The sequence below is a fragment of the Melanerpes formicivorus genome, unplaced genomic scaffold (genome assembly GCF_026170545.1).
Source record: "Melanerpes formicivorus ecotype bairdi unplaced genomic scaffold, bMelFor1.0.p_v2 SCAF_137, whole genome shotgun sequence".
Lineage (NCBI taxonomy): Eukaryota > Metazoa > Chordata > Aves > Piciformes > Picidae > Melanerpes > Melanerpes formicivorus.
The window spans coordinates 789,309-805,120 of NW_027142489.1; the positions used below are offsets into that span (position 1 = coordinate 789,309).

A 15,812-nucleotide genomic window follows, 5' to 3' on the forward strand; every position below is an offset into this window, starting at 1 on the left:
CACTCCCTGCCCCCCCCTTTGAGAGGGTCCCCCTCTCCTTCCCCCCTCCCTCCCCCCCCGGGGGTGGGAGCTGGGGCTGGGCTCTAGCAGTACTTGAATTTATTTGTAAACTCTTTGGTAACCAATACAAACTGAAGAATTGAGACCAAAATGAAACAGGACACCTCCCTCCCCCCCTCCCTTCCCTCCCTCCCCTCCCTCCCCACACCCCAACAATTAAACTAACTAATGGGGTAACCCCAGGTTCTAACACACAGCCCCCCCCCACCCCCCCTCCCCCCTGCCCCAGGTGAGATTTTAACCACTAAAGAGCTGCTGGGGAAGTGCTGGTGGGGGGGTGGCAGATGGGGGGTGGCTGTCACCCCCCCCTGTCCCCTGCTCCCCAGCACCACAGTGGGCTGGGTGCTCCCCGTTGTGCTTGACTGTAGGGAGGAGGAGGAGGAGGAGCAAGGGGTGCTCTGAGGGGGAGGGGAGGGGAGGGGAGGGGGGGGTCCTACAGGGGGGGCTCACTGCAGAGCACAATCTCCAGCTCCTTGCGGTAGAGTTTGCCTCCATCTGCCAGGTTCATGATGCTCCTCCTGTAGTTGGTCAGCTGCTGGATGTTCATCTCCTGCAAGCAATGGGAGGGGGGGTGGGGTGGTGTGGGGGGGCTCAGCACCCCATTTCTCACTGGGGAGGGGAAGGAGGAGGGGCAGCCCCAAGGTGGGATCCCCCTCAGGCTCCAGCACAGCCTCCTAAGGGCAATGAAAGTGTTCCTAGATCCAGGGAAGGGTTGGGTTGGAAGGGAGCTCAGAGCTCAGCCAGCTCCAGCCCCCTGCCATGCCCAGGGACCCCTCCCCCCAGCCCAGGCTGCTCAAGGCTTCATCCAGCCTGGTCCTGAGCACCTCCAGGCAGGGGGCAGCCACAGCCTCCCTGGACAGCCTGTGCCAGGCTCTCCCCAGCCTCCCTGCTAACCATTCCTTCCTCCTCTCCACTCTCCCTCTGCCCTCTCCCAGCTCCAAGCCATTCTCCCTGCTCCTGCCACTCCCAGCCCTTGCCCAGAGTCCCTCCCCAGCTCTTCCTGGAGCCCTTCAGCTCCTGCAAGGTTGCTCTGAGCTCTGCCTGCAGCCTTCTCTCCTTCAGCCTGGACCAGCTTCACTGGGAGCAGGGGCAGAGGGGGGTGGAAGAGGACAGGAGGCACTTTGGGGGAAATGGACTTCAGTTCTGGGCTCCTCACTGCCAGCAGGACCCTGAGGAGCTGCAGCAGGGCCAGAGAAGGGCAAGAAAGGTGGGGAAGGGTCTGGAGGAGAGGGCTGGGGAGGAGCAGCTGAGGGCCTTGGGGGGGTTTGGTGTGGAGCAGAGGAGGCTGAGGGAGACCTCCTTGCTCTCTGCAGCTCCCTGGGAGGAGGCTGCAGGGAGGTTGGGGCTGGGCTCTGCTCCCCAGGCTCAGGGGATGGAAGGAGAGGAACTGGCCTGGAGTTGTGCCAGGGGAGGCTGAGGTTGGAGAGGAGGCAAAATGTCTTTGGTGTCAGAGTGGTCAGGGCCTGGCAGAGGCTGCCCAGGGAGGTGGTGGAGTCCCAATGGCTGGAGGGGCTGCAGAGCCCTGTGGCCATGGCACTGGGGGCCAGGGGGTGGTGGCCATGGTGGGGTTGGGTTGGAGGTTGGGCTGGGTGATCCTGGAGGCCTTTTCCAACCCAAACCCTTCTGTGATTGTGTCTGGGGGGGTGCAGCTCCCACCCCCCCTCCCCTGCCCCTCTCACTTTCTTGTTCTTCTCGTAGAGGTCTTTCAGCAGCGCGTCCAGCTCGTGCTCGTCGATGAAGCCGCTTCCGTCCTGGGGGTGGGGGGCAACGGAGGGACAGAAGATTGCACCCCAAATCCAAGCAGGGACCTGGCCCCCGTGCCCCCCACCCCCCACCCTCCCCTGTGGCTTTCTATTGCATTGCCCTGGGGCAGTTTTTGCCTGGAGCCTTGCTCCCTACCTTGTCGTAGAAGGTGAAGATGGCATTGAACTCCTCTGCGGACAGCTTCATCCCCTGGGCAAGGGACGGTGGGTGAGGGGGTGGAGGGGACACAGACAGGGAAGGGGGGAGTGGGATTCACCTCCTGGGGTTTTACCTTACCTGAAACTTCAGCAGGAAGTTTTCTTGCACAGGCAGAAGTCTGCAAGAGAGGAGAGGCAGCGGTGAGCAGGGGGCAGTGGGAGGGAAGCAAGGAGGCTTCAGCCCTCAGCTTCTCCCCTGGGGCCTGGTGGAAGGGAACAACATCCCCAGAGGATGGAGCAGACCTTTCCCAGGCACCAGGGCCTCAAGGCTGTTTTCCCCTCCCCCCCCCTTGCTTCCTCAGAATCACAGAACCATTCTGCTTGGGAAAAACCCCCACCCTTAAGGTCGACCCAGCACCGCCAGCCCCTGGCCCTCAGCACCACATTTCCAGGGCTCTGCAGCTCCTTCAGGGATGGAGACTCCACCACTGCCCTGAGCAGCTTGGCTGAGGGCTTGACAACCCTTCTGGGGAAGGAATTGTCCCTCATGGCCAACCTAAACCTCCCCTGGAGCAACTTGAGGCCATTTCCTTTTGTCCTGTCCCTTGCTCCCTGGGAGCAGAGCCCAACCCCAGCTGGCTGCAGCCTCCTCCCAGGGAGCTGCAGAGAGCAAGGAGGTCTCCCTCAGCCTCCTCTGCTCCACACCAAACCCCGCCAGGGCCCTCAGCTGCTCCTCCCCAGCCCTCTTCTCCACACCCTTCCCCACCTTGCTTGCCCTTCCCTGGCCCTGCTGCAGCTCCTCAGGCTCCTGCTGGCAGTCAGGAGCCCAGAACTGAGCCCAGGGCTCAAGCTGAGGCCTCCCCAGTGCCCATTCCAGGGGCACCATCCCTGCCCTGCTCCTGCTGCCCATCCCAGTGCTGCTCCAGGCCAGGCTGCTGGTGACCTTCTTGCCCCCCTGGGCACCCCCTGGGCTCAGCTCCAGCTGCTGCCACCCAGCACCCCCAGGGCTCTCTCTGCTGGGCACTTTCCAGCCACTCTTTCCCCAGCCTGGAGCCTCTGTGGGGTGGTTGTGACCCAAGTGCAGGACCCAGCTCTTGTCAAACCTCATCCATGGCTCCAGGCTGCCCAGATCCCTCTGCAGAGCCTCCCTGCCCTCCAGCAGATCCCCACCACCAGGGAGCCAGCTGCAAACTGCCTGTGAGGGATCCTCGATCCCTTCACCCAGATTCATTGATGGAGACATTGAGCAGAGCTGGCTCCAGCCCCACGCCTCGAGGGGACACCACCTAACCTGGCTTAACCCCAGCCCCTCCACCGCCCTTTCCCCCCGCTCCCAGCCCCTCCACCGCCCTTTCCCCCCGCTCCCAGCCCCTCCACCGCCCTTTCCCCCCGCTCCCAGCCCCTCCACCGCCCTTTCCCCCCGCTCCCAGCCCCTCCACCGCCCTTTCCCCCCGCTCCCAGCCCCTCCACCGCCCTTTCCCCCCCGCTCCCAGCCCCTCCGCCGCCCTTTCCCCCCCGCTCCCAGCCCCTCCGCCGCCCTTTCCCCCCGCTCCCAGCCCCTCCGCCGCCCTTTCCCCCCGCTCCCAGCCTCTCCACCGCCCTTTCCCCCCGCTCCCAGCCCCTCCACCGCCCTTTCCCCCCGCTCCCAGCCCCTCCACCGCCCTTTCCCCCCGCTCCCAGCCCCTCCGCCGCCCTTTCCCCCCTTCTCCCAGCCCAGCCCTTACCTGGACATCTCGGAGAGGCCGAGCTTCCCGTCTCCATTCATGTCAAACATCCGCAGCTGCCGGGACACAGGAAGCTCTGGGTCACCCCTCTGCCTCCTCCTGCCCTCCCTCTCACCTGCTGGGGGGGTTGGCACCCCCAGTGCCAGCCCGGGGGGGCGCTGCTTACGATGGTCTGGGTGTACTCCTGCAGCTTGGGCTCGTCGTAGTGCCGGTTCGCCTTCTTCAGCAGGTCCGACAAGAAGCCCTGCGAGGGAGAGGGCTTTGGCCACCTGGCCCCACCCCTGCTGGCCCCACCGAGGATGCCCCACGGGTGGGGAGCTGGGCAAGACCACCCCCACGCCCCGCCCCCAGCCCACCTTCAGCTCGTTCGCTTCGATGTAGCCGCTGCGGTCGGTGTCATACCTGCGCCAAGCCTGCGGGGGAGCCACCGCCATGGTTAGGGTGGGGGTCGTGGCCCTTCTGTTCCCCACCCCCCACCCAACACTTGTGTGCACCCCCAAACCCCCCCCCCCCACCCTGCTTGGAGCATCCCCCAGCAGAGATGGGGGCAGCTGCTCATGGCTGTACCAAACAGTGCCTGCCGAGCAGCCCGTCCAGACCCCGGCAGCTGCTCTGGCGCCTGGCGCCTGGCACCTGGCGCCTGGCACATCCACCCCCGGTGCCAGTCCCCAGGCAGCTCTCCCCACCACAGGATGCTCCACGTCCCCCCTGCACCCCCAGACATGTTTTGGTCACAGATTCCCACAGTCTCACCGTGGGGAGGGTTGGAAGGGACCTCTGGAGCTCACCCAGTCCCAACCCCCTGCTCCAGCAGGGCACCCACAGCACAATGCCCAGGGGCACAGTGCCCAGGGGGGGTTGGAAGGTCTCCACACCAGGAGGCTCCACAACCTCTCTGGGCAGCCTGCTCCAGGCCTCCAGCACCCTCACACCAAACAACTTTCTCCTCCTGGGTGCCAGTCTGTGCCCTCTGCCCCTTGGCCTGGCCCTGGGCCATGGTTGAGTTGCCAGGAGGGGCTGGGTGCTAGGTTGGACTGGATATGCTCTGAGGTCTCTTCCAGCCTGGTTTGGTGATTCTGTGGTGGGGTTTGGGCAATGCCATCCCCTGGCTGCTCCTCCAGGGGGGAGCCCAGCCCGGGGGGCAGCACTGGGTGGACCCTGCCCCACTCACCTCCATGAACTCCGCGCTGGAGCCAACGTGCTGGCGGAAGCACAGCAGGAAGTTCTCCTCCGTGGGCAGGATCTGCGCCAGCTGGGGGGGGCACAAGGGGCAGGGGGGGACACAAGAGGGGCAAGGGGGTGCAGAGGGGACAAATGAGTAGTGAGGGGGGGGGTCAGGGAGGGATGAGAATGGGGGACACACACATACAAGAGTCAGGGCAGGGCCAGGAGCATCAGGAGGGGATAGGAGTGTTTGGGACACACACAGAGGAGCATCAGAGGGGAACAGGGGCACCGGGGGTGGGGGGCAGCATGGGCATCGGGGGGGGGGGAGAATATGAGCACGGGGGGGGAGGGGGAGAACATGAGCACCGGGGGAGAACACAGGCATCAGAAGGGAACACAAGCATCGGGGGGGGGGGGACACACACAGGCATCGCGGGGGGGACACACACAAGCATCGCGGGGGGGACACACACAAGCATCGCGGGGGGGGACACACACACAAGCATCGGGGGGTCCCGGGAGCAGGCTGGGGGGTCGGCAGAGCCGGCACCCCTCACTCTCTCACCTCTGCCATCTCGATCTTGCCGTCGGCGTTCTTGTCGTACTTGTGCATGAACTCCTTCATCTTGTCACCCAGGCTGCCGCGCTTGGGGTCCTGCCGGCAGGGAGACGGGAGGGCAGCAGCTCATCCTCTCCCCCCACCCCCCCACCCCCTGCCTCTTGGCCCCACTCTTCCCTCCTGGAGGGAAGGGGGAAGGGAGGAGCAAAGCTAGGAGAGGCTCTTACCACACCCGCCCCCTTCCTGGCGCTCTCCAGCTCCTGGAAGAAGTTTTCCAGCTCTTTGCCTTCGATGTAGCCATTCCCTAAGGGGACCAAGGACACGCGACGGAGCGGCGTCGGACGGCAGGAGGGATGGTCCTGGGGGACCCCTCCCCGCGCTGACACAGCTGCGGCAGCGAGTGTCACAGACCCGGAGACGCCTGGGGGGGCAGAGAGCCGCAGCCCCCCGCTCTGCAGCTTGGGGAGGGGGCACGGCCCCGGGCTTGTCCCCTGCACCTGTGTGTGGGGCACTGGCGACTCTGTCCCCATCCCCACTCCGGGGGGCTTTGTCCCCCTCCCAGTGTCTGCTGCCTTTTCTGCCTCCGAAGCTGTCATCGGAGCACCCCTGGCTGGTCCTGAGCACCCCCCGGCTGCTGCCTCCCACTGCGAGGGCAAACGGGGAGCAGGGACAAGGCACCAAGCACAGTGTCACCCCCACCTTGGGCGCAGGATCAGGCCCAGGACGGGCTCAGCCCTCCAGTCAAGGAGCCCAGGGATGGTCTCTGAGGTGCTTGGGGGTTCAGGGAGGTGCTTGGGGGTTCAGGAAGGTCCCTGTTCCATGTCCCCCCCCGCCGTCTCTTGGTGCCAATATCTGTCCCGGGTAGCCACAGCCCTTCCCTGCCCTGCTTGGGAGCAGGATGGCTCAGCCAGGACCTTGGTGCTGGCCCCCGGTGGCTTCGAGGGGGTGATCGCCACCAGAGGACCGCATCAAGGACACCGACTCCGCAGTGCCGCCACCACCCTGCCCAGAACCCCTCCCTCCCTCCCACCAACATCTGGCCACAGCTGGGGACAATGCCAGGGCTCTGCCCTAAAACCGAACCAAACCCCCAGCCCCCAACCCTCCCCATGCCAGCCCGGAGGTGCCCGCTCCGGGGCACCCTGCTCCGGGGCACCTCACCACGGAGTCCCCAGCAGCATCTTCTCCCTGCTGCAAGGCGGCAGCCGGGAATGTCCCTTCCGTATCCCGGCTGGAAGCGCCTGGGAATGCCCCAAGGCACCTTCCTCTCCGACAGCCGCATCCCGGGGGATGAGCAGCGTCCGTCCCTCCCTCCCTCCCAGGAGGGACGAGGAGGGGCTTGAAGGGGAGGGGGGAGTTGCTGAGGAGCTTTCCGCTGCCCTTCCCAGGAGCTCTGCTTTTGGGGGTGCAGGAAAGCCTCAAACTTCTTTGGATTCGGTTGGGATTAAAAAAGCAAACCCTAAATGAATCAGTGGGAGCTGGGAGCTGGGGTGGGAAAGGGCCGGGGAAAGCCAGGGCCACTCCCCTGGTGTCCCCCAGGCTGCAGGCTTGGAGGGGTCTGATCCAGAGCAGGGGGATGGGAAGCAGCATGGAAAAGTCTCCTCTGGATAGCCACAGCCACACCTCGGAGCCTCCCTGCGCCCCACGGGACAGCTGTGCCAGGCAAAGGCAGGGCATCAAAGACACCCAAGGGCACGGGCAGCCTTAAGGGGAAGGGGTGAGAGCCCCCACCAGAGGGCTTTAGGTGCAGAGAAGAGCTCGGGCGAGACCCTTACCCACAGGGGGTGAGCTTGGGGGTCCAGCAGCAGAAGGAAGCAGCTGGGGCCGTTGGAGCGGCCGAGGAGCGTCCCGACCAAGGCCAACACGTCCCCTGCCACCTGAGCCCCTCCTCGCCTGGGCACCAGCAGGCTTGCCCTGCCCGGGGAGCCGTGGCCCGAGCTGGATCCGTGCCTGGCCCCACGCTTTGGAGCCGACGGAGCTGACCCAAGGGCGCAGTGCTGCAGGGAGGCATCAGGGTGCCCACCCCCACTGCCCTGTCACCGTCCCACCTCCCCCAGCCCCTCAGCTGCTCTAGGGCCAGCAGTGCCCATGCCCCCCGGTGCCTGCAGCCCAGCTGAGCTCTCGGTGCCAGCAGCGCGGCTGGGGATGCCGTGTGACGCAGTTCCCAGGAGGGTTTCGGCCCCCAGGCCTCAGCCAGGGGGTCTGGGGGACGGGCAGGAGCACTCCCTGGGGCTGCTCTTGCCCAGGCAAGGCTGAGGCTCCTCCGGTGCACCCCGGCGCGGAGGGAAGCTCAAACCACCCAAAACCATTGCCCCTTCCCCGGGGCTAGCAGCCGTGCAGGGCAGGGGCCACGGGAGGCGACATCCCCGCTGGGGACTCAGCCACAGTGTCCCCACGGGAGAGGTTTCAGGGGCTGGGGAGCAGGTGGGGAGGGTCCGAGAACTCCGTTCCTTGCCCTGCTCGGAGCAAGGGACGCCCCTTCTGTGTCCCCCCCCCCCGCCCCCCACTCACCTCCAGGCAAGGAGGTGGCCCTGGGGCCAGGCTGGTGGCCGTGCTGCCACCCGAACCACCCAGGTGCCAAGGGTGGGGCATTGCGGAGGGAACGGAGTGGGGGCAGAGGGTGGGAGGGAGAGGGCACCCCGGGAAGGGCAGGACCCCAGCGGTGACACCAGCCCTGCGCTAACCTCACCTCGGGGCGAGGAGAGGACGTGCAGAGGAGACTCAGGTCACCTCCTGGCTCCATGTCCTGGGGACCAGGGTGTCCTCGAGGGGTGCAATGAGGGACAGGAAGGGGGGAGGCACCGTCCCCCTGAGCAGCAGGTTTTCCCCGAAGGGGCTGCACCCCGGGGGCTCCCCATGATCCCGAGTCCTTTATCACTCCGGGGGGGAATTGTCCATCACCCTGGGGGCTCCCGGTTACCCCTGGGGGTTCTTTATCACTCCAAGGGGGATTGTCCATCACCCTGGGGGCTCCCCGTGACCTCTGGGGGTCCTTTATCACCCCAGGGGGGATTGTCCATCACCCCGGGGTCTCCCCGTGACCCCTGGGGGCTTCCCCATCACCCTGGGTTGCAGCGGCAGAGTCTCTACCTCCTTCTCTGCACTCTCCCCGACGGGACACTCGGGGACTCTCCAGCGTCCCCCCCCCCGCCTCGCCAGTTCCCGCGCTCCCGGGGGGATGCTCATCCCGGTACCCTCCCCGCCGGTGTTTTTTGGGGGGTGGGTTGTAGGGGGGTGTCCGTCGCGCCCCCGGGACTGACCGTCCGCGTCGAAGTGCCGCCAGACGTCGAGGAACTGGGAGGCGGTGAGCTCGGCCAGGTGGAGGTGCGGGGCCTGCTGCGGGCCGGCCATCTCATCCCCCGCCGCTGCCGCCGCCGCCGCTGCCGCCCGCCTGCCCGCCGCCGCCTTTTATACCCGCGCCGCCGCCGAGCCCCCGCCACCGCCAGGGGGCGCCGCTGTCCCGGGACACCGGCAACGCTGGGCACCGGGAACGGGGGACGGGGACTGGGATGCTGGGATGCTGGGATACTGGCGCCGGGAACGGGGGGAACAGGGACAGGGACACCGGGATACTGGCACCGGGAAGGGGGGCGACGGGGGCTGGGATGCTGGGATACGGCCACCGGGAATGGAGGGGACAGGGATTGGGATGGTGGGATACGGGCACCGGGAATGGGAGGGGAAGGGACAGGGACTGGGATGCTGGGATACCGGCACCAGGAATGGGGGGGACAGGGACAAGGACACCGGGATACTGTCACCGGGAACGGGGTGAGAGGGACTGGAACACTGGGATAAGAGCACCGGGAATGGGGGGGACTGGGATGCTGGGATACTGGCACCGGGAACGGGGGGATCAGGGACAGGGGCACCGGGAATGGGGGCGACGGGGGCTGGGATGCTGGGATACGGCCACCGGCAATGGAGGGGACATGGACAAGGACACCGGGATACTGTCACCGGGAACGGGGTGACAGGGACTGGAACACTGGGATAAGGGCACCGGGAATGGGGGGGACGGGGACTGGGAGACCGGGACACCGGCACCGGGCAGAGAGAGAAGTAGGGGACCGGCAGCAGGCAGGACCGGCGGGACCGTGGGATAGCACTGGTGGGGAAGGAGGATGGAGACAGCAGGACACAGGGACACAGGGACACAGGGACATCGGCACCGCGGGGGGTCGTGGGGGAGCGGGACGCTCAAACACTGACACCGAAGTGGGGGCATGGAACGGGGAGACCGGGACGTGACAAGGGTCAGCACCGCGGTGGGGAAGCAGGGCAGAGACCAGGGGACCGGGACACCGGCACAGAGTGACACCGGGACAGAGGGACACCGGGACAGAGGGACAGCAGGACAGAAGGACAGCAGCACGCAGGGACCAACAGAGGCAGCCTGCCGCTTGTCCCTGCCTTGTCACCTATGGCACTACCTCTGCCCCGCCTTACCCACCCCTGCCCTGTGCCAGCTACCCCTGTCCTGTGCCATCTGCCCTGTCCAATGTCACCTCTCCCCATCACCTACCCCTGCCTCATTGCACCCTCCCTGCCTACTGTCACCTACCCCTGCCCTGTCCCCCGACCCAGCCTGCCACCTCCTCCTGCCTGCCACTCCACCTCTTCCCCAAGTCCCTTCTTGTGCCACCCAGCTCTGTCCCTGCCACCCAGCCCTGTCCCTGCCACCCAGCCCTCACCCATGTCACCCAGCCCTGTCCCTGCCACCCAGCCCTCACCCATGTCACCCAGCCCTGTCCCTGCGCTGTGCCACTGCCCTCCTGCCTCACCCAGCTCCTGGCAGCACCTTCCTGGCTCACAATTTGCTGGCCCCGGAGGGAGGAAGGAGCGAAGCAGCCTCAGTGCCACCAAGGGCGTCCAAGGCCAGGCTGGATGAGGTCTTGAGCACCCTGGGCTGGTGGAAGCTGTGCCTGCCCATGGCGCGGGGGGGGAGGGCTGGCACTGGATGATCTTTGAGGTCCCTTCCACCCCAACCCATTCCATGGTTCCCTGATGGCTGCAGCAGGGCCAGGACACAAACTCCAGCACTTTCCTCCCATCTTTTTTTTTTTGGGGGGGGGAGGGAACCCAAAGGAACCTTCGGCTCAAGGCTTGGCCGTCCCGGCTCGGGAGGCTTCTCCTTGGCGGCTGGGAGAGCTGCTCAGCCCCGGCAGCCCCAGCGCTGCCTCTCTGGCTCCTCCGGACCTCCCTCCCCTCTCCTCGGGGGCTGGGGGGTGGGGGAGGGTGTTGGGGGAGGTGGATTTCGTTTCCCCAAGTTTTTTGTTCTTTTCCTCTTTCTTCCCCAAGCAGCAGGGAAATTTCCAGGCCCAAACAAACAGCCACGCGTGGGGCTCGTCAGCGGCTCCAGCAGAGCCTGCCCAGGGGAAGCATCGTCATGGCTACCGGGGGAGGAGGGAGAGGAGGGGGGAAGGAAGAAGCCTTCTCCTGCTGCAGGGAGAGGCCGGCGTGGAAGTGCTCAATTAAAGATGAGCAGGGGGCAGGGACCTCACCGGCAGGGGCTGCGGGACTGCCGGCCCCGCTGCCACCTCTAGCTTTGGTCTCTTGGCCGGGAGAAAAGGGGGGTCGAGGTGCTCCCCCCCGCCCTGAACTGAGGAGCTCACAGCCCCCCTGGGAGCAGGTTTGGGAGGGGAAGATAGCCCCAGGCCTGGCTTGAAAGTCACGGGGAGCTGGGGCAGGGCAGGACGCCCAGAGTCAGAGCATGGGAAAGGAGATGCAGCAGCAGCAGCAGCAGCAGCAGCAGCAGCAGCAGCAGCAGCGGCATCCCCGCACCGGGAGGGCCAGGCTGGGACACGGCCACAGGATGGACTTTCCCCACCCCCACCCCCGCTGCTCAACGCAGCTTTGAAGCACTCAGGGGGACGCTGAGAGGTGTCTCAGGGCTTCAGCTCACGGTGCCTGCGGTCCAGCATGCAGAGGAGACCCCCAAGAGCTTCCTTTTCCCAGAGAGTCCAGTGGGGCTATGAGGATGCTGAAGGGCCTGGAGCAGCTCTGTGAGGAGCAGAGGCTGAGAGCCCTGGAGCCCCAGGGGGCTTGCTGCACTGGAACCAGCCCAGCCCACCACACTCCAAAGCTGCTTGAGGTTCTTTGCTGCTCGGCATCCTTTGCTGAGAGCTCCTCAGCCCAGTGGGATGCAGGGAGCAAGCCCTGTGCAAAGGGATGGCCAGGTTCTGGGCCTGCTTATCCCAAGTCTTTGAGTGCCCTGGTCCCTCTCCAGCCTCCCAGGGCTGTCCTCCAGCCTGGAGGTTGGATGCAGGAGGCAGAGCTGTGAGAGTCCTTGGCACAGCAAACCAACCCACAGCTTCCATGACCCCATCAGGTTTTATTTTTTCCTGTTTTCTCTCCACACAGCTTCTCCTCTTCAGCCTTTTGGCACTCAGCAGCAGGGGAGGGAAAGCCCCAAAGCAGGATTCGAAGCCTCTTTAGCAGCAGCAGCAGAACCCTCTCACGAACTGCATGTCCCTTCTGGCCCCCCAGGATCCCTTTGCAAGCACCCAGGGCACCTCCCCTCCAGCCTCTTCTCAGAGTCTGAGGCAGCCACAGCAACCTGGGCCAGCAGAAAGGAGAGCCCCCAGCTGCTGAAGGGCTCCAAGGCTGTTGAGAAGGTAACCCAGGCAGAGCTTGGCAAAGGCCAAGCTGCACAGGGGCTCAGGTGCAATTCCAAGCCCTGTTTGAGCTGGCCAAGTGCATGGTGTGGGTTGGTACAGCTGGAGGACATCACTAGCCCTGTGGTGAGTGCCCAGTGGGCACCAGTCTGACTGCTGGTGGTTTGTGCCTGGGCTCAGGCTGGGATCCGTGTGCCCAGCAGCCCTAAATCTCCTGGATATGTCCTGGGCTGCTCCTCCAGAGCAGAAGGAGCAAAGTCCAGGAGGGGATAAGCAGCTTGCATGGCTGCTGTGCCTGGCAGGGACTTGGTAGTGCTTAAAAGTTCAGCTTCTGGGCTTGGAGAACTTTGGCTTTTGCTGAGGGGCCTGGAGCAGCCAAGGCTGAGAGCCCTGGAGCCCCAGAGGGGAGCTGAGCAATGCTCAGCAAGAGCTAAAGGAGCTGTGGGGAGCAAGAGGCTGGGGCCAGGCTCTGCTCAGGGGTGCCCAGGGACAGGGCAAGGGGCAGTGGGCACAGACTGGCACCCAGGAGGTTCCACCTGAGCAGGAGGAAATGAGAGGTCTGTGAGGACCTAAAGCAGAGCAGAAAGCCCTTCAGTGACCTGCAGGTGGATGAGCTGAAGGCAAAGCTGCTGAGCTGAGCCAGGCAGGAGAGCCTGGAAGGCTTTGTGGTTAACCTCTAAGGCAGAAGAGAGTGCAAAGAGCAAACCTGTTAGAGGAGCCTGGGGACTGGAACCTGGCAAAGGCAGTGGGCTGCAGTCCACAGCTGGCTTTAGGGGGGAGGCAGCAGGGCTGCTGCTCAGATACCAGCAGAGATCTCTCACCTGGTCCAGCCAAGGGATGTGCCTGAGGTTTCTCCTCCTGGCATGGCACTGTCACATGAATCATGGGGCAGAAAGGGAGGACACCTCCCTCCTCTCCAAGGGACTGGAAGCAGCAGGACCCCAGGGCCTGCAGAGTTTTCTCTGGCGCAATGAGCAAGGTAAAGGAAAGGGCTGGCACAAAGGGCTGGGCCAGGCTGGCTCTTGACCCCATGGCTGAGGTGCTGGAGCAGAAGCTCAGCAGCAGCCAGCAGTGAGCACTTGCAGCCCAGAGAGCCAAGCAGAGCCTGGGCTGCAGCAGCAGAAGTGTGGCCAGCAGGGCCAGGGAGGGGATTCTGCCTCTCTGCTCCACTCTGCTGAGCCCACAGCTGCAGCTCTGTGCCCATCTCTGCAGCCTCTTTTGGTAGGGGATGAGTTGCTCAACTTCTGGCTTCTGCAAGCTGGGCTAAGCTGCTGGAGCTCTGTCTCTCCTCCCTGCCACCTTCCACCTCCTCTGCCATGGAGCCCCTGGTTCTCTGTACCCTCACATGGCTGTGCCAGAGCCCTGCTGTGCTCTGCTCTCCCATCCTGCTGTGGAGGCCTGCAGGCATCTCACTGCTTCCACTTCTCCACCCCAGGCAGGAGAGCTCTTTCCCTCACTCTGTGCCTGGTGTGTTCCTGGCAGGTTCTGGTCCATGCTGGTTCTGGGATGAAGCAGAGAGCTCTGTGTGGGGCTGTGCAGCCTGGGGCCACCCCCTGGCTTGGCAGCTCCTGGCAGCTCCCAGGCTGCTGCTCCTCACCCTCCCTGCCCTGCTTTGAGCAGTTAGCAGCACGACAGCAGCTTTGGGGGCTGCTTCCTTTCACATTGAAGTCCAACCTGACTCTGACTAATTAAGAGAGGCACTGAAATCCCAGCCTGGGTAGCTCCAGCTGCTCTCTGGCTCCACAGCTGCCTTCCACTCTCGCTGCAGAGCCTTTCTGTTTACCAAGCATTAATTAGCTGAGTGTGAAGCTCCCTCTTCCAGGCAGGGGAAATCATCTGCTTGCTCTCTGCCCTGTAATGAGCCCATACTGGGAGCAGGCTGAAAAGGCAGCAGGCAGAAGTGGTTCCTTCTTGTTCTGCACATCTGCCACTTTGCCACCTCCCTCTGCCTTTGCTGCTGCTGTCAAGCACTTCCCTTCTGCTGGGGCTGAAAAGGCCTCGTGGGAAGAGGAGCTTGAATCGCTTTCCCCTTTGGGTCTCAGCACCAGAGCTTCCCCTGAGCCTGCCAGCCAGAGCCACCACATGCAAGGAGCTGCTCACCCCAGAGGCTCCTCCAGGTGCCAGGGGCTGCTCAACAACTGACTTGGGCAGTTGAGTGCAGGGGAGAAATCCACCCCCTCGAGAAGACCTCAGGGCCAGGCTGGGTGGATACTTGTCAGGGCTGACCAGAGGTGCCCTTGTCCAGGGGAAGGAGGCATGATGGCCATCCCAAGGTGGCCCTGCCCCTGGCAGGGGATTGGAACTGGATGAGTTTTCAGGTCCCCTCCAACCCAACCCACCCTGGGACTGGATAATCTTTAAGGTCCCCTCCAACCCAACCCATTCTGGAAGGGGGGTTGGATCTGGATGATCTTTAAGGTCCCTCCCAACCCAACCCAACCCAACCCAACCCAACCCAACCCACTCTCTGACCTATGTCTCCTGCACCTGAACTGCCACCATTCCCACAGCTCTGCTCCTCCTGGTGGCATCCTCTACACCAGGAGCACAGCAGCTGACCCCAGCAGATGCAGCATGAAGGCCTTCAAGCAGATCCCCATCTGGGGAGCAAACACCAACCCCTCAGCAGGCCAAAAGGTCCTTTTGTGGCCAGGGCTGAAGAAATGCCCCAGGAGGCTGAGGGCTGGGCTGCAGGGTGAGCAGCAGCAGCAGCAGTAAACAACCCAGCAGCTAAATTTAGGGGAGGCAGTCTGGGAGCTCTCTCCACCACCAGCTGGGTGCCTTCAGTTCAGAGCAGTGCTGTCAGGTGGCAGCATTTAAGCTGTGACAGTGATGGGCTCTGCAAAGAGCTCCCAGATAAATGGAAGGCAAAAAGGTTACCTAATAATTAGTGGCTGCTTCCCACCCAGCTGCATCCATGGCTCAGCCCTGACCTTTGGGGGGGGGGGGGAACAATAAATAATGCACCCCTCTGGGGAACAGTCACCCTGCCCTGAGACACCAGCAGCTTCTCCTCTCTGTCCTCTCCTCACTGCCAGGCAGCATTTCAACGTGCAAAGGGGACCAGGAAAAGTCAGCAGAACATCAGACCTGCTCCAAAGCCTTTGCACCAGGACCACAGGAGGGTAGGGGCTGGAAGGGACCTGGGAAGATCACTCAGTCCAACCCCCCCTCCCCTCCCCTGCCCCAGCAGATCACCCAGAGCAGCTCACAAAGTGATTCACATCGCCACACTCCACCACCACTGGTGCTCCAACACCTGCTGCAGGGAGCACAGCCCCAGCTCAGGAGGGACAGGGAGCTGCTGAGAGAGCCCAGAGCAGGCTGCAGAGCTGCTGAGGGGCCTGGAGGCTGAGAGCCCTGGGGCTGAGAGCCTGGAGCAGAGCAGCCCCAAAGGGCAGCTGAGCAATGCTCAGCAAGAGCTAAAGGAGCTGTGGGGGGCAAGAGGCTGGGGCCAGGCTCTGCTCAGGGGTGCCCAGGGCCAGGCCAAGGGGCAGAGGGCACAGACTGGCACCCAGGAGGAGAAAGTTGTTTGGGGTGAGGCTGCTGGAGGCCTGGAGCAGGCTGCCCAGAGAGGTTGTGGAGTCTCCTGGTGTGGAGAGCTTCCAACCCTCCTGGGCACTGTGTCCCTGGGCATTGTGCTGTGGGTGCCCTGCTGGAGCAGGGCTTGGGCTGGGTGACCTCCAGAGGTCCCTTCCAAGCCAACCCTGCTGGGATTGGGAGATTCTGTGACAGCAGCAAAGCTGTGGGGAGTGCCTGGGTCCCAGTGGCGTCTGTCCCAAGT

At 64.3% G+C, this 15,812-nt stretch overlaps 1 protein-coding gene across 1 annotated transcript; it reads right to left on the minus strand.

Moving 5' to 3' along the window:
• Positions 1 to 255: 255 nt before the first annotated feature.
• CALB2 (calbindin 2) lies at positions 256 to 8,797 on the minus strand. The gene is made up of 11 exons (XM_068168390.1): positions 8,672 to 8,797; positions 5,639 to 5,715; positions 5,418 to 5,507; positions 4,857 to 4,937; positions 4,042 to 4,098; positions 3,852 to 3,929; positions 3,686 to 3,741; positions 2,101 to 2,140; positions 1,960 to 2,013; positions 1,740 to 1,811; positions 256 to 610 (listed from the first exon to the last, which is right to left on the minus strand). The coding sequence occupies exons 1-11, from the start codon at positions 8,760 to 8,762 to the stop codon at positions 494 to 496; spliced, it is 813 nt and encodes a 270-aa protein (XP_068024491.1). The 5' UTR covers positions 8,763 to 8,797; the 3' UTR covers positions 256 to 493.
• Between the last annotated feature and the right edge of the window lie 7,015 nt (positions 8,798 to 15,812).